At 45.5% G+C, this 25,746-nt stretch overlaps 1 protein-coding gene across 1 annotated transcript in view; it reads left to right on the top strand.

Annotated features, from left to right (window-relative positions):
- Window positions 1-6,403: 6,403 nt before the first annotated feature.
- The window catches only part of TMEM35A (transmembrane protein 35A), a 31,763-nt gene continuing 12,420 nt past the window's right edge, over window positions 6,404-25,746 (top strand). The window contains exon 1 of the mRNA XM_044268814.1: window positions 6,404-6,551. Within this exon, the coding sequence (XP_044124749.1) occupies window positions 6,432-6,551 (120 nt within the window). The 5' untranslated portion in view covers window positions 6,404-6,431. The remainder of the gene's footprint in view (window positions 6,552-25,746) is intronic.

Genomic DNA, 25,746 nt, shown 5'->3' with positions numbered 1-25,746 from the left:
TTCATGGAAGTTTTTATTTTTTGTCACAAGTTAGTGGAATATGAGACTTTGCAAGAAAAAACAAAAAAACTAACAAACATCATTTTCCGCTAACTTGTGACAAAAAATAAAAACTTCTATGAACTCACTATGCCCATCAGCGAATACCTTAGGGTGTCTTCTTTCCAAAATGGGGTCATTTGTGGGGTGTTTGTACTGCCCTAGCATTTGAGGGTCTCCACAATCATTACATGTATGGCCAGTATTAGGAGTTTCTGCTATTCTCCTTATATTGAGCATACGGGTAATGAGATTTTTTTTTTTCGTTCAGCCTCTGGACCGAAAGAAAAAATGAACGGCACAGATTTCTTCATTCACATCGATCAATGTGGATGAAAAAATCTCTGCCCAAAAAGAAAAAAGGAGGGGAAAGGCATCTGCCAGGACATAGGAGCTCCGCCCAACATCCATACCCACTTAGCTCGTATGCCCTGGCAAACCCGATTTCTCCATTCACATCAATCGATGTTTTGATAATAATAAGTATGCTATTTTAATTGTCTTTGATATAATTTCTGTTCATGCAATGGGCCATAGAATTGGATATGTAGATTGTCTATATGGGTATGATCACTTGGCATAGATTGCGGATCATGGCTATCTTCGATATTATCAAGATAACTGCCACTTACATCTTACCCTCTCTCTAGCGTAGGTTTGACGGTGGCGATCTGCATCATAGGAGCGTGACCGCCCTCTCCTCCGCCGGCCTCAGGGGAAGGGCGGAAGTAGTTTGACGTGGCAGGCACGGATTGGCCATGCGCCGTCTATGTGACGAAAGATCATGTGTAATACCACATGATCCAAATTCTATTATTCTATAGGTAGGCGGTGCTTTTTAAACTCGTCCCCCTCCCCAGACCTTTCAATTCTCCTGAGGAAGCGACGACACGCAAAACGTGCGTCGAGGAGCGCCATCGCCTCGTTGTCAGCCCCAGCAATTTCGGTATGTTGCCCTATATGTCAGTTGCACCTCATGGCCAGTAGACTTGATTGATTTGTGCCTTGTTTTTGCTGCCTTGATTTTTCTTGGGCACATATGTTTCTGTATGTATATCTCATATTTATGACCTATTATTGTTCCAACATTCCTTCGGTCATCTGGGATATAATCCTTATTACTGTGATAGGGTTGACAGCAGGGTGATGTGTGACTGTGGTTAGTCCCTGCTTGTTTACATATATGTATTGAGAAATTATAAAAAATTTAAACTAAGATATTAATAAACTTGATTTTTTATCATCCATAATTGGTGTGTTATGCATTCATTTCATGTTGTGTTATATTAAATTGTGTGGCATACCGATTTGTTTCTGCCACGACTAAGTCCAAAAGCTCCGCAGTCAAGAACAGCTAAAAAAAAAAACTGTGCCGATCCGATCTGAGCTGTCTCAACCCGAACTCCAGACTGGGCGGTGAAATGGGGAACTACTGGTGCGGCTGAAGTTGGGGGCTGCCAATCAGGGTTTGCCAGCACCTCAGGGACTCTAGGGGCCTGTCTGTGTGGTGGCTGCGACGGGGAAACTAATGCACGTGCTACCATACCAGCTTCAACTGCCCTTCTGGTGCTCGCCACTCCACCATGTTGTACGGCAGTGCTGGTACTAGGTCCAGGATGGGCTGCGCTGCTGGTGTATGCCTCACCACGTAATCCGACAGCGCCAGCCCCACTCTGCTGCCCTTGAAGCGGATCCTGCGCAACCTGCGGTCTAGCGACACAGGGCCGGGTACGCCTGGTGGTATCAGGGACCTCAGCCTCCTCGTCCGAACTTTGGGTCAGAGAGCCACTGCTTTCTACAGGTTCATATTCTGACCCGCTAGATTCATCAGATGAGGGTTCCCATTCCTCATCCGACTGGGTCAGAAGCCTGTAGGCCTCTTTAGAGGAATACCCCTTATTTGCCATTTGGTCAACTAAATTTAGGGGGTATTCCCTGAGACTACCCAAGAAAAAAAGCAAGCCTGTCTTACAAATGGGAGGCTAGCGAAGTACCGGAGGCCGCTGCGATTGATAAAAATATGAAAAACTGATTTTTTAATCGCCGCAGTGCTTGTAAAGTGATTGTGCAGTGATAAAAAAATATATTTTTTTTTGTCACTGCGCGGGGCGGGCGTGGGTGAACGGTCTGTCGGGCAAACACTGCGTTTTGGGTGGAGGGTGAGCTAAAGTGACACTAATACTATTATAGATCTGACTGTGATCAGTTCTGATCACTTACAGATACTATAAAAGTACAAATGCTGATAAGCGATACGCTAATCAGCGAATCAATGACTGCGGTGCGGTGGGCTGGGCGCTGACCGATGCTAACTGCCTAACAAAGAGGCCTAAACTATCCTAAAACCTAACCGTCAATACTAGTGAAAAAAAAGTGACAGTTTACACTGATCACTTTTTTTCCCTTTCACTAGTGATTGACAGGGGTGATCAAGGGGTTAATTGGGGTGATGTGTTGATCTGGGGCTAAGTGTGGTGTTTGTGTACTTACAGTGAACTGTGCTCCTCTGCTGGGACCAACCGACGAAAAGGACCAGCAGAGGAGCACAGAAGCCATTTAGCACATTATATTTATAAATATGTGTTAACTGGCTTGTGATTCGTTTTTTTGAAAATCGCCAGCCTGCCAGCGATGATCATTGGCTGGCGACAAAATACTCTTTTCGCATGCGCCGGATCTTGTGAAGTCCGGTACAGTAAGCGCCGCCCCATCTCATCAATATTCACTTCGCTGGGCGGCTACTACTACCCCGACTTCACAAGATCCGGCGCATGCGCCGGGCACTGTTCAGCGCAACGCTTCAGAGCGGGGACAGCAGAAGCCGCCCAGCAAAGTGAATATTGATGAGCTGGGCGGCGCTTCAAAACGGCAGTTGGGAGCGGCTGGCTGGGCGCAAGTGGAGGTGAAACGCCGCCCCTTGGGCAGATTGAAGACGGTTCAAGCAAGTTATAAAACTTCAGTTTACTGTATTTAGAATGTGGACAGGGGGGATACTTAGATGATTTTAATACCCCTTATAAGACCTGTACTGTCATATAGATACCTAAATATGCTTGTTGGGCCTGTCAGTGTCCCTTTAAGTAGGGTCTAATTTTTTGAGGATTGAGATGATGGTTTGATTGGCACTATTTTAGGGTGCATGTGACTTTTTGATTGCTTGCTATTACACTTTTTGTGACGTAAGATGACAAAAAATAGCTTTTTTTACACCGTTTAAAAAAAAAAAATAATTACGGTGGTCATCTGAGGGGTTAGGTCATGTGATATTTTTATAGAGCCGGTCAATACGGACGCGGCGATACCTAATATGTATACTTTTTTATTTATGTAAGTTTTACACAATGATTTCATTTTTAAAAACAAAAAAAATCATGTTTTAGTATTTCCATAGTCTAAGAGCCATATTTTTTTTCAGTTTTTGGGCGATTATCTTGGGTAGGGTATGATTTTTGCGGGATGAGATGATGGTTTGATTGGCACTATTTTGGCATACATGTGACTTTTTTGATCACTTTTATTACCTTTTTTGGGAAGTAAGGTGGGCAAAATTTCAATTTTCTCATCGTTTTTATTTTTTTATTTTTATGGCGTTCACTGTGCGGGGAAAGTAACATGACCGTTTTATAGATCAGGTCGTTACGGACACGGCGATACCTAATATGTGTACTGTATTTTTTATTTTTATTCAGTGATAAATGTGGTTTTTCTTAACTTTTTTCACTTTTTAAAAAAAAAATTTGACCCAGACCCACTTGGTTCTTGAAGATCCAGTGGGTCTGATGTCTGTATAATACAGTACAGAACACTATATATGCCTTCAGCATAGATCTGTTCAGCACCATGGACAGCAGGACGCCTGAGAAGGTGTCCTGTTGCCATGGGAACCTTCCCCGTCTGCTCAGTTGTAGCCAGAACTTCGCAGACGGGGAAGGGTAAGTACGGGGCTCTCGGGGGGCTGTCTGGGGGCTCTCTCCCTCTCCATTGGGGGGCTGCAAAGGCACAGCAATGTGCTGGCACCCTGGTATACCCACTGTACACCAACCATTATTCAATGTCAATGGGAGGCGGGCGGGGGATCGCGATCCCGCCTGCCGCAGCGCCCGCCTCCCGCACCCCTCCCCCTGCACCTCCCACCCGGATAAAATCACTCAGGGGTGCAGGGCGGGGGGGGATAAATTTATATTTTGCGAATACTAAAGTTTCTGATCCCCGCGGCGATCAGAAACTGCAGAAATCGCAGCAAACCGCAGGTCTGAATTGACCTGCGGTTTGCCGCGATCGCCGACATGGGGGGGGGGGGTCACGGGACCCCCCCGCGCATTTAGCCTAGGTGCCTGCTCAATGATTTGAGCAGGCACCGGGTTCCGATCACTGCCAGCCGCACGGCAGTGATCGAAAATACACAGTACGCCCTGTGTCCTTAAGGGGTTAAGGGTCTAACATAAAGTAATCTTATGTATTTATTCCAGGCCCTCCACACTGTGCATTTTTAATGTTTGCAACTGTTTATAACATGTAATATGCCTGGTTCACCAGCAGGTGGCAGTAAACCTGGCAGAGCTGTTATTATGTAGAATGGAGCTAACCATTCCATTCTAACCCCCTCTGGAGAGAAATGGGCAAGTCCTATTTCCTGCAGGAAGAGTGGGGACTAGAGGCGAGTGAATTTCATATTTTGAAATTCGTTCACACTTCGTTTGGTGGTAAAAGGTGAATTGCGTTATGGATTCCGTAACCACGGACCATAACACAATTCTATGACAAAATGCCTTTAGAGGTATTCGGTTATTCATTCCGTCATAATAGAAATATATGGGCTGCAAAACGAATCCGTCCCGTTTCTGTTATGCAGGGGAGTCCTCTCCTGCATAACGGAAATAGGACGGATTTTTCCTTAATCCCTCAATTATACCCTGGGGGTTGCTGTGTGAGATTGCATGGAGAGGGGCTTCTGTGTTAGATTATATACTGGGGGAGGGGGCTGCTGTGTGAGATAATATACTGGGGGGCTGCTGTGTGAGATTGCATGGAGAGGGGCTTCTGTGTTAGATTATATACTGGGGGAGGGGGCTGCTGTGTGAGATAATATACTGGGGGGCTGCTGTGTGGGATTGTATGGAGAGGGGCTTCTGTGTTAGATTATATACTGGGGGGGGGGGGGGGGCTGCTGTGTGAGATAATATACTGGGGGGCTGCTGTGTGGGATTGTATGCTGGGGGGTAGGGTGCTACCGAGTGGGATTGTATGCAGGGGGGGCAGCTGTGTGAGATTGTATGGGGTGGGGGGGCTGCTGTGTGGGATTGTATGGAGGGGGGGCTGCTGTGTGGGATTGTATGGAGGGGGGCTGCTGTGTGGGATTGTATGGAGGGGGGGCTGCTGTGTGGGATTGTATGGAGGGGGGGGGGTGCTGTGTGGGATTGTATGGAGGGGGCTGCTGTGTGGGATTGTATGGAGGGGGCTGCTGTGTGGGATTGTATGGAGAGGGGGGCTGCTGTGTGGGATTGTATGTTGGGGGGGCTGCTGTGTGGGATTGTATGTAGGGGGCTGCTGTGTGGGATTGTATGTCGGGGGGGCTGCTGTGTGGGCTTGTATGTGGGGGGGGCTGCTGTGTGGGATTGTATGGAGGGGGGGCTGCTGTGTGGGATTGTATGGAGGGGGGGCTGCTGTGTGGGATTGTATGCTGGGGGGGCTGCTGTGTGGGATTGTATGGTGGGGGGGCTGCTGTGTGGGATTGTATGGTGGGGGGGCTGCTGTGTGGGATTGTATGCTGGGGGGGCTGCTGTGTGGGATTGTATGGTGGGGGGGCTGCTGTGTGGGATTGTATGCTGGGGGAGCTGCATGAAATCGTATGGAGGTGGGGGCTGCGTTATGAGATTGTATGGAGGGGGGGGGGGTTGTGGTATTATGCTAAGAAAGGTGTGGAGGGATTCGTGTGTGGGATTGTATGTTGAACCTTATTTGCATATTAACAAAATGCTGGATTTCTGTACATCCAATCTGTGGCCGCCCCCATCATATAATCCCACACAACAGCCCCCCCCCCCAGCATATAATCCCACACAGCAGCCCCCCCCCCACCAGTATACTATCCCACACAGCAGCCCCCCCAGCATATAATCTCACACAGCAGCCCCCTCCCCCAGCATACAATCCCACACAGAGTCCCCCGCTGCATACAATTCTCAGCCCCTCCCCAGCAGTGACAGACTCTCTCCCCTCAGTGCTACATCCCTGACCTTCCTACGTCTGCAGGCGGCCAGTACCTGATAGCAGAGCGCGCCGGCTGCCGACCCACGTGACCTAGGGATGACGTCAGGAGGTCCTTTATAATATTTAGCCTGTACCGTTTATTATTAGGGCAGGTTCACCGTGAGGAGACCGGCGACCGAGAGATGGCGTCTCCGCGGACTGTTACTATCGTCGCCCTGTCTGTAGCGCTCGGCCTTTTCTTTGTTTTCATGGGCACAATCAAGCTGACTCCACGACTCAGCAAGGATGCGTACGGCGAGATGGTGTGTGTGTGTGTGTGTGTGTGTGTGTGTGTGTGTGTGTGTGTGTGTGTGTGTGTGTGTGTGTGTGTGTGTGTGTGTGTGTGTGTGTGTGTGTGTGTGTGTGTGTGTGTGTGTGTGTGTGTGTGTGTGTGTGTGGAGCCTGCCCCGCATTGTCCTGTGTGTGTGTGTGTGAGGATGGAGGCGCCTGCCCCGCATTGTCCTGTGTGTGTGTGAGGAGCCTGCCCCGCATTGTCCTGTGTGTGTGTGAGGAGCCTGCCCCGCATTGTCCTGTGTGTGTGTGAGGAGCCTGCCCCGCATTGTCCTGTCCTGTGTGTGCGGCGCTGAAAGGGCTCCCAGCCGGCGCCTGTAGTCTTCAGCTCATATGTTCTTTATGTGGAAAAGATAATAATGGACGCGGTTCGGCCCGTCAGCCTTCGTCAGCTGAAACGCGTCCATGATTATATTTACTCATGTATTGATGACATAAACAACATATTGAATCCTTTCAGTTTATTGTGGATTTATTTGCTTCCCGTGCTGGCATACACCGGGTCTGAGTGCTGCAGGCCGTGGCTAGGTAGGGCACGGGGCATCCCCAACGATTAACATGGTCCTCTCCATTCTAGGGATGAAGGCAGAAATCTCATCATCTGCTGTAAATGCAGCAGATATCCACTGGATTTCATCACCGCAAAGTCCCCAGCGTTTACATCGCATCTCAATATGCCTTAGGCTCCGTAATGCACGGGCACTGGCCGTATGCTCCCCGCATCACGGATGCGGACCAATTCATTGTATAGGTCCACAACCCGGAAGGGTCCGGTGTGGATCGGAGGCACAGAACCTCCGTGAAAGCACTATGGCCCCTTGCAGACAAGCGTGACGGATTAGGTCCAGGTGCGTTCAGTTAAAAATGCGCAATTTCACAAGCAAGTTCAGTGAGTTTTGTCTGCGATTGCGTTCAGTTATTTTCGCAATGCGCATTGATGCGTTTTTTACATGCGTGATAAAAAACTGAAGGTTTACAAACAACATCTAATAGCAACCATCAGTGAAAAAAATGTGTTTTTCACTGATGGTCGCTAAGAGATGTTATTTGAAAGCCTTCAGTTTTCACGCTTCCCATTCACTTCTATGGGGCCTGCATTGCATGATTAACGTAGAATATCAAACATGCTGCGATTTTTACTCAACGCAGAAGTGATGCGTGACAAACAACGCTCATGTGCACAGACCCATTGAAATAAATGGGTCAGGATTGACTGCGGGCGCAGTGCGTTCGCATCACGCATTTCACCCGCATGGAAAACTCGCTTGTGTGAAAGGGGCCTATGGAGTGCTTCCGTGGGGTTTCTGTCCGTGCCTCCGCACATCAAAAAGTAGAACATGTTCTGTTTTTTGTGGTGCGGACGGATCACGAACTCATTCAAGTTGAATGGGTCTGGATCCGTCTGCAGAATCCACACGGATGTTGCCTGTGCATTGGGGACTACAAATTGCGGCCCCCAATGCACGGAACGGCCGTGTGCATGAGCCTTTGAACCGCCTCCGGACCACCTAACGTAGGATTGCGGTCCGAAGGTGGCCGGTTTATTCCTCCTTCACGCGCCGGCGCGTCATCTCGCGAGACGCGAGATTTCCTGTGAACGCGCGCGCGCACAGGAACGCACGTTCACAGGAACTGAAGGTAAACCAGTGGATCTACGGCCTGCCAGCAAATGATCGCCGCTGGCAGGCTGTAGATGCGATTTTTTTTTTTTTTTTAAACCCTTGAAAGGTATATCAGACGCTGTTTTGTTAACAGCGTCTAATATACCTGCTACCTGGTCCTCTGGTGGTTCCTTTTGCTTGGATCGACCACCAGAGGACACAGGTAGCTGTGTAAAGTAGCACCAAACACCACTACACTACACCCCCCCCCCCCCGTCACTTATTAACCCCTTATTAACACCTGATCACCCCCCTGTAAGGCTCCGCAAAACACATACAGACGTCTGAATGGAGCCTTACAGGGGGGTGATCAATGACAGGGGGGTGATCACCCCATATATAGACTCCCTGATCACCCCCCTGTCATTGATCACTCTCCTGTAAGGCTCCATTCAGACGTCCGTATGTGTTTTGTTGATCCGCGGATCCATAGATCCACGGATCCGCAAAACACATAAGGATGTCTGAATGGAGCCTTACAGGGGGGTGATCAATGACAGGGGGGTGATCACCCCATATAGACTCCTTGATCACCCCCCTGTCATTGATCACCCGGACACCGGCAATGTGCTTTCCGCATTTTGCGGATCCATACATTGCCAGAACTATATAGAAAATGCCTTTTCTTGTCCACAATTGCGAACAAGAATAGGACATGTTCTATAGGCTCTACAAAAAACGCAGTGTTCGCTGTAAAATCACTGTGGCGCTATAAAAAGATCACTTTTGAGGGGCATGGCGAGTTCATAGAAGAATAATTTTTTGGGGGGCACAAGTTAGCGGAAATTGATTTTTTTCTTATTTTTTTTTTACAAAGTCTCATTTTCCACTAACTTGTGACAAAAAATAAAATTTCACATGAACTCACCATACCCCTCACAGAATCCAAATGTGTAAAAAAAAATTTGACATTTATATTCCAGACTTCTCACGCTTTAGGGCCCCTAAAATGCCAGGGCAGTATAAATACCCCACATGTGACTCCATTTTGGAAAGAAGACACCCCAAGGTATTCCGTGAGGGGTATGGTGAGTTCATGTAAAATTTAATTTTTTGTCACAAGTTAGTGGAATATGACACTTTGTAAGGAAAAAAAATTTTTTTTTCCACTAACTTGTGCCCAAAAAAAAAAATATTCTAGGAACTCGCCATGCCCCTCACGGAATAACTTGGGGTGTCTTCTTTCCAAAATGGGGTCACTTGTGGGGTATTTATACTGCCCTGGCATTTTAGGGCCCTAAAGCATGAAAATCCAAATGCCTAAAAATGCCCTCCTAAAAGGTATTCTTTGGAATTTGGGCCCCTTTGCGCACCTAGGCCGCAAAAAAGTGTCACACATGTGGTATCGCCGTACTCAGGAGAAGTAGGGCAATGTGTTTTGGTGTGTATTTTTACATATACCCAAACTTTGTGTGAGAAATATCTCTGTCAAATGACAACTTTGTATAAAAAAATGGGAAAAGTTTTATTTTAGAGAGATATTTCTCTCACCCAGCATGGGTATATATGAAAAGACGCCCCAAAACACATTGCCCTACTTCTTCTGAGTACGGCGATACCACATGTGTGACACTTTTTTGCATCCAAGATGCGCAACGGGGCCCAATTTCCAATGAGTACTTTCAGGATTTCACAGGGCATTTTTTCGAATTTGGATTCCAAACTACTTCTCACGCTTTAGGGCCCCTAAAATGCCAGGGCAGTATAAATACCCCACATGTGACCCCATCACCCCAAGGTATTCCGTGAGGGGTATGGTTAGTTCATGTAAAATTTTATTTTTTGTCACAAGTTAGTGGAATATGAGACTTTGTAAAAAAAAAAAAAAATCATTTTTCGGCTAACTTGTGACAAAAAATAAAAACTTCCATGAACTCACTATGCCCATCAGCGAATACCTTAGGGTGTCTACTTTCCAAAATTGAGTCATTTGTGGTCATTGTGAGTTTCTACTGTCTGGGCATTGTATTACCTCAGGAAACATGACAGGTGCTCAGAAAATCAGAGCTGCTTCAAAAAGCGGAAATTCACATTTTTGCACCATATTTTTTAAACGCTATAACTTTTACCCAAACCAATAAATATACATTTATTGCATTTTTTTTTTTATCAAAGACATGTAGAACAATAAATTTAGAGAAAAATGTATATAGAAATGTAGTTTTAATTGAAAAATTTTACAACCGAAAGTGAAATTTCGGTAAATTTCGATTAATATAAAAAAAAGTAAAAATGTCAGCAGCAATGAAATATCACCAAATGAAAGCTCTATTAGTGAGAAGAAAAGGAGGTAAAATTCATTTGGGTGGTAAGTTGTATGACCGAGCGATAAACGGTGAAAGTAGTGTAGTGCCGAAGTGTAAAAAGTGGCCTGGTCATTAAAGGGGTTTTCTCAACACAGCGTTTCATACTTACCTGCTCCCGGCGCGCCTTTCACTTCCTGGTTTCGGCAGGGGACGGGCTCCATCTTCATTGATGTCTTCTCCCGGCCGGGCCGCGCGCTGTACTGAACGCGCATGCCGAGTCCGCGCATGCGCCCTGGTGACTTCTTCCTGGCCAGTATAGTATACTTGCCAGGAAGAAGTCACCAGGGTGCATGCGCGGACTCGGCGTGTGCGTTCCGTACAGCGCACGGCCGGCTGGGAGAAGAAAAGAAAAGTCGTCTGCGCACGCGCGGCCACAGCGATTCATGAGAAGAGCGGTGGCCGTAACCAGGGGAGACGGAAGACAACAGTCAGGTAAGTATAGGTTTATTTTTTTCTAAGGGGTGGGGATTTGTTAATGAAATATATTTAGAAAAATGATCACTGTTAAATCATTAACAGATTTAGCAGTGATCATTAAGATGATAATACCCCTTTAAGGGGGTTTAAACTAGGGGAGCTGAGGTGGTTAAAGGGTTTTCAAAGATTTTAATACTGTTGACCTATCCTCTGGTCATCAGTATCTGATTAGTGGGGGTCTGACACCCAGGACCCCCGCTGATCAGCTGGTAGAGGTCGGGCGCTCCTGTGAGCCCTGCGCCGTACATTGTATACCCGCTGTGCTTGGTATAACACTCAGCCCCATTCACTTCTATAAGGCTGAGCTGCTCCTAGTCCACTTGACGGAAGAACGTGACATCACTGGCCCAGGGAAAGCTGTGAGAAGATCACTGCGCTACTGTGCATGCCCCTGCTGATCGGCCAGGGTCCCAGGTGTCAGAGCCCCACCGATCAGATACTGATGACCTATCCTGAGCATAGCTAGCATAGCTCATCAGTATTTAGAGAGAATCTGTCGCCTGTATCATGGTTATTAAAGTAAAGCAGTTTATTCCCAAGTGAACCTTTGTTTCAGAGATTGGGGTTTTCTGTCTTCTGAAAAAACTGTTTGGTATGTAAATGAGCCAAGTAAGGTGCCCAGAGGGGCGTTATTTTTGTATGAAGGAGCCCGGGCATGCATCCTCTCCGCTCTGGCATGAAGCCCCCTGCTGCACCCACCTTTTCCCTGCTGCATCACATCTAAATCCGCCTGTGCCTGACATGAAGGAAAAGAAGCGCTTCAATGGCCTCAGCACATGCCCAGTGAGTTGAGGCTGGAGCCCTCAGTGGGACACGCAGTGCCAGGCGCAGGTAGTGTTAGGTACTGCCATGCGCAAGATTTAGATGCGATGCAACAAGGAGAGGGCATGCAGAGTTATTACTTGTATGTGATGTAGCAAGGGGGTGGGGGGACACATTGTAGCAGGGGGCGTCATGTCAGAGCGGAGAGGAGGCAGGCTTGGCCAATATAATAGGCATACCCGGGCTCCTTCATACGAAAGTAACGCCCCTCTGGGCACCTTACTTGGCCCATTTACATACCAAACAGTTTTTTCAGAAGACAGAAAACCCCAATCTCTGAAACAAAGGTTCATTTGGGAATAAGGTGCTATGTGCTAATAGGCAATTGCTTTACTTCAGTAGCCATGATGTAGGTGACCTTGGAACCGAACCCGAGTTCGGGAAATGGTTTCTTACAGTACAAATTAATTTATGAAGTTATTGCGCGAAGTCTCGCAAGACTTTGCAAAGCAATAACTGTGGCTCATCGGAGCCAATACATTCTAATACTGTTCTGAGCTCCTCCTCTATACAGTATTAGAACAACGTTTTATGCAAATTGACTTCGGATGTTTCATCCGAAGTCGATTCGCTCATTCCTAGTCGTGGGGCTCTGAGAATTTGGACCCTGATCGATCAGATATTGATGACCTGTCCTGAACATAGGTCATGATTTAAATCCCAGAAAACCTCTTTAGGGTTTTTTCCCACATAGTTTTCTGGAGACGAGTTTGAGGCAGATTTCCCGACAGGTTTTTCAGCTAAAGACAGAAGTGAATGGAGCAGAGAGGAGAAGTGCTTCCTTTTTTAATCCACTTCTGGGTTGCTGAAAAACTTGCAGGAAAATCGGCCTCAAAACCTCCTCCAAAATCTCAGTGTGAACTTATTCTTAAAGGGGTTCTCTGGTTTCAGGAGCAAAGTGGACAGTTCTTGGGATCAGTCTGGCAGGTAAGTACTTACCAATTCTTTTTTTTTTAGGTTGATCCCAAGGGTTGTCTGTTTTCTTCTGAAACTGCACAACCCCTTTTAAGTGCGTTTTCTGGCATAAGTATATTTAACCTCTTCCTGACCAGCACCATATGGTGCAGCGGTAAGTGACTTGCCATGCAGCACCCTACATGTAGGGCGCACTGGTTGAGCAGATACATAAACTGCTCGCTCGATCAGCGTAAGTGGCCTGTGTGTTACTGACAGATGGTCCCCAGCTGATTAACTCCTTAGATTCCATGGTCAATGCTGAGCCCTGCATTGAAGAGGTTTACAGAAGGAGGGGGCTCCCTTTTTCACCCCATCAGCTCCCTTCTATGCAATTGCGAGGTGGCGAGGGATGCTCAGGCAGCCCAAGGCTTTACACAGGCCTCAGAGCCTGCCAGCTATTGACAATTCCAATGCATTATAATACAATCCGTATTGTAATAGGGATCAGACTCCCAAAAGTTGAAGTCCCATAGTAGGGCAAAAAGAAAGTAAAAAGAAAAAGAAGTCTTATGTAAAAATAAACACATAAGTTTGAAGTGTAAAAAAAAAAAAAGGCCCCTCTTTCCTATCATCAAGCCATTTATCATTGGGGCGAAAAAAAGAGAAAAAAATAATTTTAAAAATAGACATATTAGGTACGGCCACATCCATACTGACCAACTCTATAAAAATATCACTAGCCAGTCAGATGAATGCTTAAGAGTACATTCATTGAAGCTGCCAGCCCGCCCAACGGTTTACTGTAATATCTCTTCAACTTCATTCACCTTCTCATGGTACGAAGATTTCAGAGACTTCCACTTCTGTTTTACCTCTTGAATCAGTAACTCTGGGCTTGTCTCCTGCCTTTTGACAATGTCAGCTTCTTGTATGAATTCAGGAAGGAAGTGCAGGACTTGCAGCTGGCTGCACAGCATCTTCTGCTTTCTGCGTCGCTCCATGGAATAATCCACCAGGACTTTGGCTGGGATCTCGCCATCACCTTCTTCTTAACACCGCACGTCCAGACAAGTAGTTCGGGAGCAGGAAGCAGTGACAGGATGGCAGAGGGCTTTTGGATTCTCTCTCAAACCGCCCTTGTCTGGACATGCGGCGTAAAGAAGAAGGTGATGGCGAGATCCCAGCCAAAGTCCTGGTGGATTATTCCATGGAGCGATGCAGAAAGCAGAAGATGCTGTGCAGCCACAAATTGCCCGATGCATGCTCACTTTCGTAGTGGCAGTTGAATTGTCACCATTTGGCAGAGGGATGACTTCTGGCTCTCCACCTTGTTGGACCCTCGCTACTGGTCCAAAATGGGGGCCTTTTGTACACCCGCTAAGAGGGAGGACAAACTGAACTACTATAGAGAAATCCTGTGTAGTCAGTTGGCCGCTGCCTATCTGCGCCATCGTCCATCCTCTCGTAGGTCTGACCGGGGGGGCCCTCTGCGCTCACGTTCTACTGACATGGCTGCTAGGGAGGGGTGGGGTGGCAGGATCAGTACCAGCTCCATCAGCAGCAGCCTGAGTCAGTCGCTGATGAGCAGCTTTCTTCACCCGTATAGTGAATAAACTACTCACAGCAGCTATACATAGAGCAGGACCTGAACCAGCAGGTGGTGGAATATTTGGACAGCACCCTGCCACCCCACATTGAAGATTCACTGGACTACTGGGCAGCCACACTGGATTTGTGGCTGTAACTGGCAGAGTTTGCCATGGAAAAGCTGTCCTGCCCGGCCAGTAGTGTGGCCTCAGAGCGGGTGTTGAGTGCAGCGGGGGCCATAGTTACCCCAAGAAGAACTCACCTGTCAAGCCAAAATGTGGAGAGACTGACCTTTTGTCAAGATGAATCAGGCGTTGATCATCCAGGATTTCCACCCACCAATGCCTGACTGCATCATCCATGGTGCCTCACCAACACTTTGACAAAAGAGACAGGTTTCTTTTGGATACCTGCTTCAGCTACTATTCTGATGCTGCCACCGCCTGATGCCACACATCTGATGCCAAGTGCTCCTTCTTTCACCCACCATCTTCAGCTTGTACTAATATTGCCACCCACCTCCACACTATGTCACATTGCCACTCTGTGGCCCCCTCATGCTGCTGCCATGTAATGACCGGCGTCACGCACAGGGAGGGAAAAGGGAAAGCCCTGCCCAAGGGAGAGGGAAAGGTGGTGACCCCTGACTCACCTTGCGGCTGGCACCTGACTGCCCTGATGTCCCTAGACGGGTTCCTCACCCGTGCGGCGATCACGTGCCTAAACCCTGGCTTTCCGTAAAATGAGCCCTAGATAGTGAACGGGCCAGTGGGATCGCTAGTCCACACAACTGACACCAAGAGGGAAACACCAGGGAGAGGACAGACAATACAGACAAACGCATAAACCCAGGTGGGCGACCACAGCAGACCACAAAGGTCCAACAGGGATCCGGAGGGAAACGTTCTGGACCAACAACCAGAGAACGCAGCAACACAGCTCCAGTGGGTCAGTATAGAAGTCCAGGCAGGAAGCTCTATATCTGGCAACCAGAGAAGTGTGAGAGGGGAATATAAGGAGGTTGGGAGTGCTGGACAAGGAACAGCTGAGGAGAAGGAGCTACGGATCCCTGAGTGAGCCAAAAAGGGTTGCAAAGCAAACCCAGAAAGCTACCATAAGGAAACAGCCCTATCTTACATAGAGCGCGCAGCCAACCGCTGCGACTTCCTGACCCCGGGTATAACGGAGTCAGGCGTGGTTCTTGACACCCTCGTGACATGCCACCTCCACACTGTCACCTTACCACTCTATGGCCTTTTGATGCTGCTGCCACCTCCACATTATGTCATTTTGCCACTCTGTGGTCTCCTGATGCTGCTGCCACCTCCACACTAGGTCACCTTGCCACTCTGTGGCCTCCTCCTGATGTTGCTGCTGCAACCACCTCCACACTGTCACTTTGTGGCCTCCTCATACTGCTTCCACCTCACCACTATGTCATAGTGCAACTCTGTGGACTTTTCATGCTGTTCCCAGCCTCCGCACTTCATGATTGGGCCACTATTTTGCCTTTCGGCCTCGCTGACATCTTCATTTATTTGACCCTTCTTCTAATCTGCGAGACGGAAGGAAAAATGAGACACACAACAGATCCTGTCTGTGTAGCAGCTGTAAGGCCTGTATGGTACCATCATAATTGGCTTGTGATTTGGTAGCCAAAAACAGGAGTAGGTACAAAACACAGAAGACATGTAAATATTCCGTTCACATGTCATCTCTGTTTTGGATCCACTCCAGTTGTTTTTGGGCATTAGCAATACTGATGGATTACTGACCAAATGCTGACCGAGTGGAGGTGGATGCTCCACAGACAGGATCCATTTTTTTGTGGGTTATTGTTCTGACGGATCAGAGAAAGGGCAAAATAATCAGTGACGTCAACACAAACTTACTGCTGAGACCCTCTCCACTCTGTCGGGGGCTCTACTTGTTTAAGTGTTTAAAAGAACAGGTTCTGTAGACATCTATGTGGACGGTGTAAAAGGACGACGGTGTGAAAGGAGTGACGGTGATGACGGTGTAAAAGGAGTGCGCTTCTTCTTGGCGCTAACATCGACCTGTAAGGCTGAGTTCAAACTTAAAGGGATTCTGTCGCCAGGTTTCACCCCCTCCAGATAAAAATATGGTTATGTTCAGGGAGCTTTAACCATTCCTAATGTGGTCTTATAAATGTAATCTGTACGCTCATTTTGTTAAAAATACGCTATTACTAACCTGTCATTCATAAAAATAAGGTGCCCAAGGGGATGTAAATGGATCCAAGCTGCCGCCCGCACCCGTCGCCGTTCGTGCCCAGCTCCGCTTTTCCCGACCTCAGTGCCGCCTCATAATCTTCTGTGACGCCTCCCGCTCTCCCTCCCTCCCCCCTCCTCCTGCTGTCACATCGCTGTGACGCCTCCTCCTGCTGTAACATCGCTGTGACGCCTCCTCCTGCTGTAACATCGCTGTGATGCCCCCCTCCTCCTGCTGTAACATCACTGTGACGCCTCCAGCTCTCGCTCCCTCCCCCCTCCTCCTGCTGTAACATCACTGTGACGCCTCCTCCTGCTGTAACATCGCTGGGACGCCTCCTCCTGCTGTAACATCGCTGGGACGCCTCCCGCTTTCCCTCCCTCCCCCCTCCTCCTGCTGTAACATCGCGATGTTACAGCAGGAGGAGGAGGGAGAGCGGGAGGCGTCACAGCGATGTTGCAGCAGAAGGAGGGGGAGGCGTTACAGCAGGAGGAGGGGGGAGGGAGGGAGAGCGGGAGGCGTCACAGAAGATTATGAGGCGGCACTGAGGTCGGGAAAAGAGGAGCTGGGCACGAACGGCGGCGGGTGCGGGCGGCAGCTTGGATCCATTTACATCCCCTTGGGCACCTTATTTTTATGAATGACAGGTTAGTAATAGCGTATTTTTAGCAAAATGAGCGTACAGATTACATTTATAAGACCACATTAGGAATGGTTAAAGCTCCCTGAACATAACTATATTTTTATCTGGAGGGGGTGAAACCTGGTGACAGAATCCCTTTAAAGGGAGTCTGTCACCTAATCTGAGCGTTTTAGACCGCTCAGATCAGGTTATAGACTCTTTAACCTCAGAGTCCTCTCTACAAATGCTCGCAGTTTAGGTAAAAAAATCAATGAACTTGGGTCAATAATGGCATCTGAGAATGTAGATTTAGTGGCTGTTACGGAGACATGGTTTAATGAAAGAAATGACTGGGACATAACCATACCAGGGTACTCTTTATACAGAAGAGACAGAGAAGGCAAGAAAGGAGGAGGAGTGGCCCTGTATGTGAAAGATAGCATTAAATCTAACCTAATACAAGTTGGTGAGGCCAACATAGAGTCAGTTTGGGTTACGTTGCAGTTTGCTAATCATGCAGTAACTCGTGTAGGTGTGATATATAGACCACCTGATCAAGTTAAAGAACTAGATGATCTACTAGTTGAAGAAATAGCTAAAATGACAATGAAAGGAGAAGTTATCATTATGGGAGATTTCAATCTTCCAGATATAAACTGGAAAACCAAAATAGCAAGTTCTACCAGGAGTACAGATATTCTAAATTCCCTACTGGGGTTATCCCTACAACAAATGGTTGAGGAGCCAACCCGGAGGGAGGCCATTTTGGATTTGATATTCACAAATGGGGATTCGGTATATGATGTCATTGTAGGCGAAACCTTGGGATCTAGTGATCACCAGTCAGTGTGGTTTAATATAAGAACTGTGAAAGAGTCCCACCACACAAAAACAAAAGTTTAAGATTTTAGAAAAACAGACTTTTCAAAAATGAAATTAGTCATAAATGAGTCCTTATCAGACTGGAACGGATTACATGGAGTCCAGGAGAAATGGGACTACTTAAAAGGTGCATTATTGAAGGCAACAGAAAATTGCATTAGACTTGTCAGTAAAAGCAAAAAAAGGAAGTGACCACTGTGGTACTCGGCAGAAGTGGCCCAAATCATTAAAAATAAAAAGCTAGCATTTTGTAATTATAAAAAAACCCAGAGCAATGAAGATAAGGAAATCTACAAGATTAGGCAGAAAGAGGCCAAGCAAGTTATAAGAACTTCTAAAGCGCAGGCAGAAGAAAAACTAGCTCAGTCTATGAAAAAAGGGGATAAAACATTCTTCAGATATATAAATGAAAAAAGGAAATTAAAACAAGGAATAACTAAATTAAAAACAAAGGACGGAAGGTATGTAGAAGAGAATAAAGGGGTAGCCGACTGCCTTAATGAATACTTCTGTTCAGTTTTTACAAAAGAAGGAGAAGGACCTCCACTAGAAAGGATGACTATTAAATCGTCTGATGCATGTGTCTTTACAGAGGAAGATGTTCTAAGTTTGCTGTCTAAAGTGAAGACAAATAAGTCACAGGGGCCTGATGAGATACACCCAAAATTATTAAAAGAGCTTAGTGGTGAGCTGGCAAAACCGTTAACAGATTTATTTAACCAATCATTAGTAACAGGAGTCGTCCCGGAAGATTGGAAATTGGCAAATGTCGTGCCCATTCACAAGAAAGGTAGTAGGGAGGAATCGAGCAACTATAGACCAGTGAGTCTGACATCAATAGTAGGCAAATTAATGGAAACCCTATTAAAGGATAGGATTGTGGAACATCTAAAATCCCATGGATTGCAAGATGAAAAACAACATGGGTTTACTTCAGGGAGATCATGTCAAACAAATCTTATAGATTTTTTTGACTGGGTGGCTAAAATAATAGACGGTGGAGGTGCAGTAGACATCACATCGCATATCTAGATTTTAGTAAGGCTTTTGACACTGTCCCACATAGAAGACTTATCAATAAACTGCAGTCATTGAGCATGGACTCCCATATTGTTGAGTGGATTAGGCAGTGGCTGAGTGACAGACAACAGAGGGTTGTAGTCAATGGAGAACATTCAAAACAAGGTCATGTTACCAGTGGGATTCCACAGGGATCTGTACTGGGACCAATTTTGTTTAATATCTTCATAAGTGACATTGCAAAAGGCCTCGATGGTAAGGTTTGTCTTTTTGCTGATGACACAAAGATATGTAACAGGGTTGATGTTCCTGGAGGGAAACGCCAAATGGAAAAGGACTTAGGAAAACTAGAAGAATGGTCAGAACTCTGGCAACTGAAATTTAATGTGGATAAGTGCAAGATAATGCACCTGGGGCGTAAAAACCCAAGGGCAGAATATAGAATATTCGACACAGTCCTGACCTCAGTATCTGAGGAAAGGGATTTAGGAGTAATTATTTCAGAAGACTTAAAGGTGGGAAGACAATGTAATAAAGCAGCACGAAATGCAAGCAGAATGCTTGGATGTATAGGGAGAGGTATAAGCAGTAGAAAGAGTGAAGTGCTTATGCCGCTGTACAGATCACTAGTGAGACCTCACTTGGAGTATTGTGCGCAGTACTGGAGGCCATATCTCCAGAAGGATATAGATACTCTAGAGAGAGTTCAGAGAAGAGCTACTAAACTAGTACATGGATTGCAGGATAAAACTTACCAGGAAAGGTTAAAAGACCTTAATATGTATAGCTTGGAAGTAAGAAGAGACCGAGGGGATATGATAGAAACTTTTAAATACATAAAGGGAATCAACTCGGTAAAGGAGGAGAGCATATTTAAAAGAAGAAAAACTACCACAAGAGGACACAGTTTTAAATTAGAGGGGCAAAGGTTTAAAAGTAATATAAGGAAGTATTACTTTACTGAGAGGGTAGTGGATGCATGGAATAGCCTTCCTGCAGAAGTGGTAGCTGCAAATACAGTGAAGGAGTTTAACCCCTTCACGTCTGCAATCTGTATATATACGTGATAGCTGCACATACCCCGTGCAGCTACCACGTATATAAACGTTCTGGCAGCTCTTTAATCCAAGCGCTGCAAAGCGCTTGGATTAAAGCTTCTGCCCCTGCCCTGTATGCTGTCACGGACAGCATACAGTGCAGTAATGCCGGCAAGGGACCAATCAGAGTGGCCCCTTGCCGGCAATCGATCCGATTGGTTAGTCTGTGCAGACTAACCAATCGGATCGCGGCAGTGTTAAATGCCGGTTTCAGGCTCTGATCTGCGCTCTGCAGATCAGAGTCTGAAAGCAGATAGTGTACCTCATGCTCCCCGATTTGTGCCCCTCCAAGCACTTAGTGCAGATCTGTGCCCCCTCATCTGTGCCCCGCTGATCTGTGCCCATGCACTTATGCGGTCCGCCGCCTCCCCGCCCCCTGCATTAATTTTCAAGCCGCTCTCCTGCCCGCCTCCCTCGATATTATGGGCAGCCTCCCGGAACCCCCCTCTTTCCTGCGCTGCCCCCCCCCCCGATCCCCCTGCTGTGTGCGATGGCGGTGGCACAATTACTGAGCCGCCGCCATCAGCAGAGAGTGTCAGCTCTATGCTGACACTCTCCTGTAACCCCTATAGATGCCGCGGTTGCGGCATCCATGGGGTTAACAGAGGGAGGGAGCTCCCTCTCTCCACCATCGGGGCTGCAGCGCTGTGATTGCAGCACCCGATGGTTGCCATGGCAACCGGACGCTTTGCAAAAGCGTCTGGTTGCCATGGCAAAGGCGTCCAGTGCTGCCACCTACAGGCAATCTGGAAGTACTATACTTTGCAATGCAAGAGCATTGCAAAGTATAGTACAACTATCAGCCCCACTGGATCTTCAAGATCCAAGAGGGAACTGATAAAAAAAAAGTGAAAATAATAAAAGTAAAAATAAATAAATAAATAAAAATGTAAATTAGAAAAAAGAAATTGCCTTTTCCTATAAAAAAATGAAAAAATAAAATAAAATACACATATTAGGTGTCGCCGCGTCCGTAACGACCATCTCTATAAATATATCACATGATAGACCCCGTCCGATAAACACCATAAAATTAAAATTAAAAAAACTCTGCCAAAAAAGCTATATTTGTCACCTTACATCACAAAAAGTGCAACAGCAAGCGATCAAAAAGGCGTATGACCCCCAAAATAGTACCAATCAAACCGTCACCTCGTCCCGCAAAAAATGATACCCTATTTAAGACAATCGCCCAAAAAATAAAAAAGCTATGGCTCTCAGACTATAGAGACACTAAAACATCATTTTTTGGGTTTCAAAAATGCTATTATCGTGTAAAACTTAAATAAATAAGAAAAAGTATACATATTAGGTATTGCCACGTCCGTAACGATCTTCTCTATAAAACTATCACATGACCTAACTCCTCAGATGAACGCTGTAAAAATAAATAAATGAAAACTGTTCCAAAACTGCCAATTTTTGGGTCACCTTGCCACATAAAGTGTAATAATGAATGATCAAAAAATCCTATGTACCCAAAAATGGTACCAATAAAAACCTCAACACTTTCTGCAAAAAACGAGCCCCTGCACAAGACGATCGGCACAAAAATAAAAAACATATGGCGTTCAGAAAACCAATCCAGCACAATTTACCTTCCAAAAACCATATGGCATTCCTTTCCTTCTGCGCCTGCCGTGTGCCCGTACAGCAGTTTACGACCACATGTGGGGTGTTTATGTAAACCGCGGAATCAGGGTAATAAATTATGAGTTTTGTTTGGCTGTTAACTCTCAATGTGTTAAAGAAAAAAAATATATAAAATGGAAAATCTGCCAAAAATGTGAAATTTTGAAATTTCATCTCCATTTTCCTTTAATTCTTGTGGAACGCCTAAAGGGTTAACAAAGTTTTTAAAATCAGTTTTGAGTAACTTTAGGGGTGTAGTTTCTACAATGGGGTCATTTATGGGGGTTTCCACTATGTAAGCCCCACAAAGTGACTTCAGACCTGAACTGGTCCTTTAAAAAGTGGGTTTTGGAAATTTTCATAAAAATTATAAGAATTGCTTCTAAACTTCTAAGCCTTCTAACGTCCTAAAAAAATAAAATGACATTTCCAAAATGATGCCAACATAAAATAGACATATGGGGAATGTTAAGTAATAAATATTTTATTAGGTATCACTTTCTGTTTTAGAAGCAGAGAAATTGAAATTTGGAAAATTGTGAATTTTTCCACATTTTTGGTAAATTTGGGATTTTTTCCTAAATAAAGGTGAAATTTATTGACTCAAATATATGACTATCATGAAGTACAATGTGTCACGAGAAAACAATCTCAGAATGGCCTGGATAAGTAAAAGTGTTCCAAAGCTATTACCACATAAAGTGACGCATGTCAGATTTGAAAATTTTGACCTGGACATTGGGGCATCAATGACCCTTGGTCATGAAAGGGTTAAGCATGCATGGGATAGGCATAAGGCCATCCTTCATATAAGATAGGGCCGGGGCTATTCATAGGATTCAGATATATTGGGCAGACTAGATGGGCCAAATGGTTCTTATCTGCCGACACATTCTATGTTTCTATAACCCTCATTACTATCATACCTTTCTCTTATGTGTCCCTCGCCCAGATAATGAAAATAACACTTTTTAAACTTATGCAAATTACCTTCTGAAGGTGCCCAGGAGCGGCGTTACTGGGCGATATGCCCAGAAAAACACACCTCCAGCCGGCGGACGTCACGAGCGGCACCAGAGGACGGCGGGCTGGGAACTGGCCCGCACCTGCGCACTGCTCTGCCCATTATGGGCAGATGAACAGCTTTTCATATTGCGCATGCGCCGGCCAACTAAAGACAGAGAAAGGTATGATCGTAATGAGGGTTAAAGAGTCTATAACCTGATCTGAGCGGTCTAAAACGCTCAGATTAGGTGAAAGACTCCCTTTAAGTTATTTGGTCACTTTTGGCCCCGTAACTGCCCAAATAAGTAAAGTGTGTAGTGATTCTAAGAGCGACACCTGTCATCTGCATGTCATACTGACTCACAGTATTATTTCACTACCAGAGCAGACTTCCTATGTGTGTTACTACAAGGCACAGTGTTCTACACCACTAGAAAGGCTCTCTGCAGCCCGGAAATAGCCGTTTTTAACTAAATTTGCCATGAATAAATTCGTATCGAACCGAATAAAAAAATAAAAATTGGCGAAGCAGCCAAAACAAATTTTTGAAAAATTCGCTCATCTCTACTGGTAACCAAAGGCTGTGTGAAAGCCAAAAGGTGTTTTTTTCCCTTTTGAGCATTTCAGTGTACCCAAACAGTTTCCGTCTACATTTATGACATTTCAGCACCCAGCAGAACCACTTATCAATTTAACCACCTCAGCTCCCCTAGCTTAAACACCCTTAATGACCAGACCACTTTTTACACTTTTGCACTACACTACTTTTACCGTTTATTGCTCGGTCATGCAACTTACCACCCAAATGAATTTTACCTCCTTTTCTACTTACTAATAGAGCTTTCATTTGGTGGTATTTCATTGCTGCTGACATTTTTACTTTTTTTGTTATTAATCGAAATTTAACTAAATTTTTGCAAAAAATGACATTTTTCACTTTCAGTTGTAAAATTGTTAAAAAATAAAACGACATCCATATATAAATTTTTCGCAAATTTTTTTGTTCTACATGTCTTTGATAAAAAAAAATGTTTGGGTAAAAAAAAAATATGGTTTGGGTAAAAAATTTGAATTTCCGCTTTTTGAAGCAGCTCTGACTTTCTGAGCACCTGTCATGTTTCCTGAGGTTCTACAATGCCCAGACAGTAGAAAACCCCCACAAATGACCTCATTTCGGAAAGTAGACACCCTAAGGTATTCGCTGATGGGCATAGTGAGTTCATAGAACTTTTTATTTTTTGTCACAAGTTAGCGGAAAATGAGGATTTTTTTATTTTTTTTTCCTTACAAAGTCTCATATTCCACTAACTTGTGACAAAAAATAAAAACTTCCATGAACTCACTATGCCCATCATGAAATACCTTGGGGTGTCTTCTTTCCAAAATGGGGTCACTTGGGGGTAGTTATACTGCCCTGGCATTTTAGGGGCCCAAATGCGTGAGAAGTAGTTTGAAATCAAAATCTGTAAAAAATGCCCTGTGAAATCCGAAAGGTGCTCTTTGGAATGTGGGCCCATTTGCCCACCTAGGCTGCAAAAAAGTGTCACACATGTGGTATCGCCGTACTCAGAAGAAGTAGGGCAATTTGTTTTGGGGTGTCTTTTTACATATACCCATGCTGGGTGAGATAAATATCTTGGCAAAAGACAACTTTTCCCATTTTTTATATTTTTTATACAAAGTTGGCATTTGACCAAGATATTTATCTCACCCAGCATGGGTATATGTAAAATGATACTTCAAAACACATTCCCCAACTTCTTCTGAGTACGGCAATACCACATGTGTGACACTTTTTTTGCAGCCTAGATGCGCAAAGGGGCCCAAATTCCTTTTAGGAGGGCATTTTTAGACATTTGGATCCCAGACTTCTTCTCACGCTTTAGGCCCCCTAAAAAGCCAGGGCAGTATAAATACCCCACATGTGACCCCATTTTGGAAAGAAGACACCCCACACAAAGTCTCCCTTTCCGCTAACTTGAGACAAAAATTTCAATCTTTCATGGACTCAATATGCCCCTCAGCGAATACCTTGGGGTGTCTTCTTTCCAAAATGGGGTCATTTGTGGGGTGTTTGTACTGCCCTGGCATTTGAGGGTCTCCGCAATCATTACATGTATGGCCAGCATTAGGAGTTTCTGCTATTCTCCTTATATTGAGCATACGGGTAATGAGATTTTTTCCGTTCAGCCTCTGGGCTGAAAGAAAAAATGAACGGCACAGATTTCTTCATTCTCATCGATCAATGTGGATGAAAAAATCTCTGCCCAAAAAAAGGAGGGGAAAGACGTCTGCCAGGACATAGGAGCTCCGCCCAACATCCATACCCACTTATCTCGTATGCCCTGGCAAACCCGATTTCTCCATTCACATCAATCGATGTGGATGAATAAATCATTGCCGGGATTTTTATTTTATATACAAAGTGTTTGCCAAAGCATATGAACACCGCCACCTCCTCAGCTCATATGCCTCGGCAAACGTATCTTTTACTGCAGAGGAGAAATCTCGTCTTGCAGCGCCGCATACACCGACTTTTGTGTAATCTGACAGCAGCGCAATGCTTCTGTCAGAATGCACATCAGTGCTGCAGCTAGTCGATCGGTTGGTCCACCTGGAAGGTAAAAAAAGAAAAAAAACTGGCCGCAACGCAATAAATTTATTAACTTTATAATAACATTTGAACAGAACATATTAACTTTATTTAACTTTTTGAACAGAACGTTAACTTTTTTGCTTACTGGTGATTTTTTTTTTTTTTTTACCTTTTATAGGACAAACCTCTTCTTCCCCATGGGACAATGTGCAAAGCGCAAATCGCCCAAAGATGTGGCGAAGTACATTATGCACTTTGTCCCAGGTGAAAGGAGAGGTTTGCAGCAGCTCTGTGTGAATGGGCCCTAATAGCCCTGTGTGCCTGTCCTGTG

Source organism: Bufo gargarizans, chromosome 9 (genome assembly GCF_014858855.1).
Source record: "Bufo gargarizans isolate SCDJY-AF-19 chromosome 9, ASM1485885v1, whole genome shotgun sequence".
Taxonomy (NCBI): Eukaryota; Metazoa; Chordata; class Amphibia; order Anura; family Bufonidae; genus Bufo; species Bufo gargarizans.
This window is presented reverse-complemented; position numbering and strand designations above follow the sequence as displayed.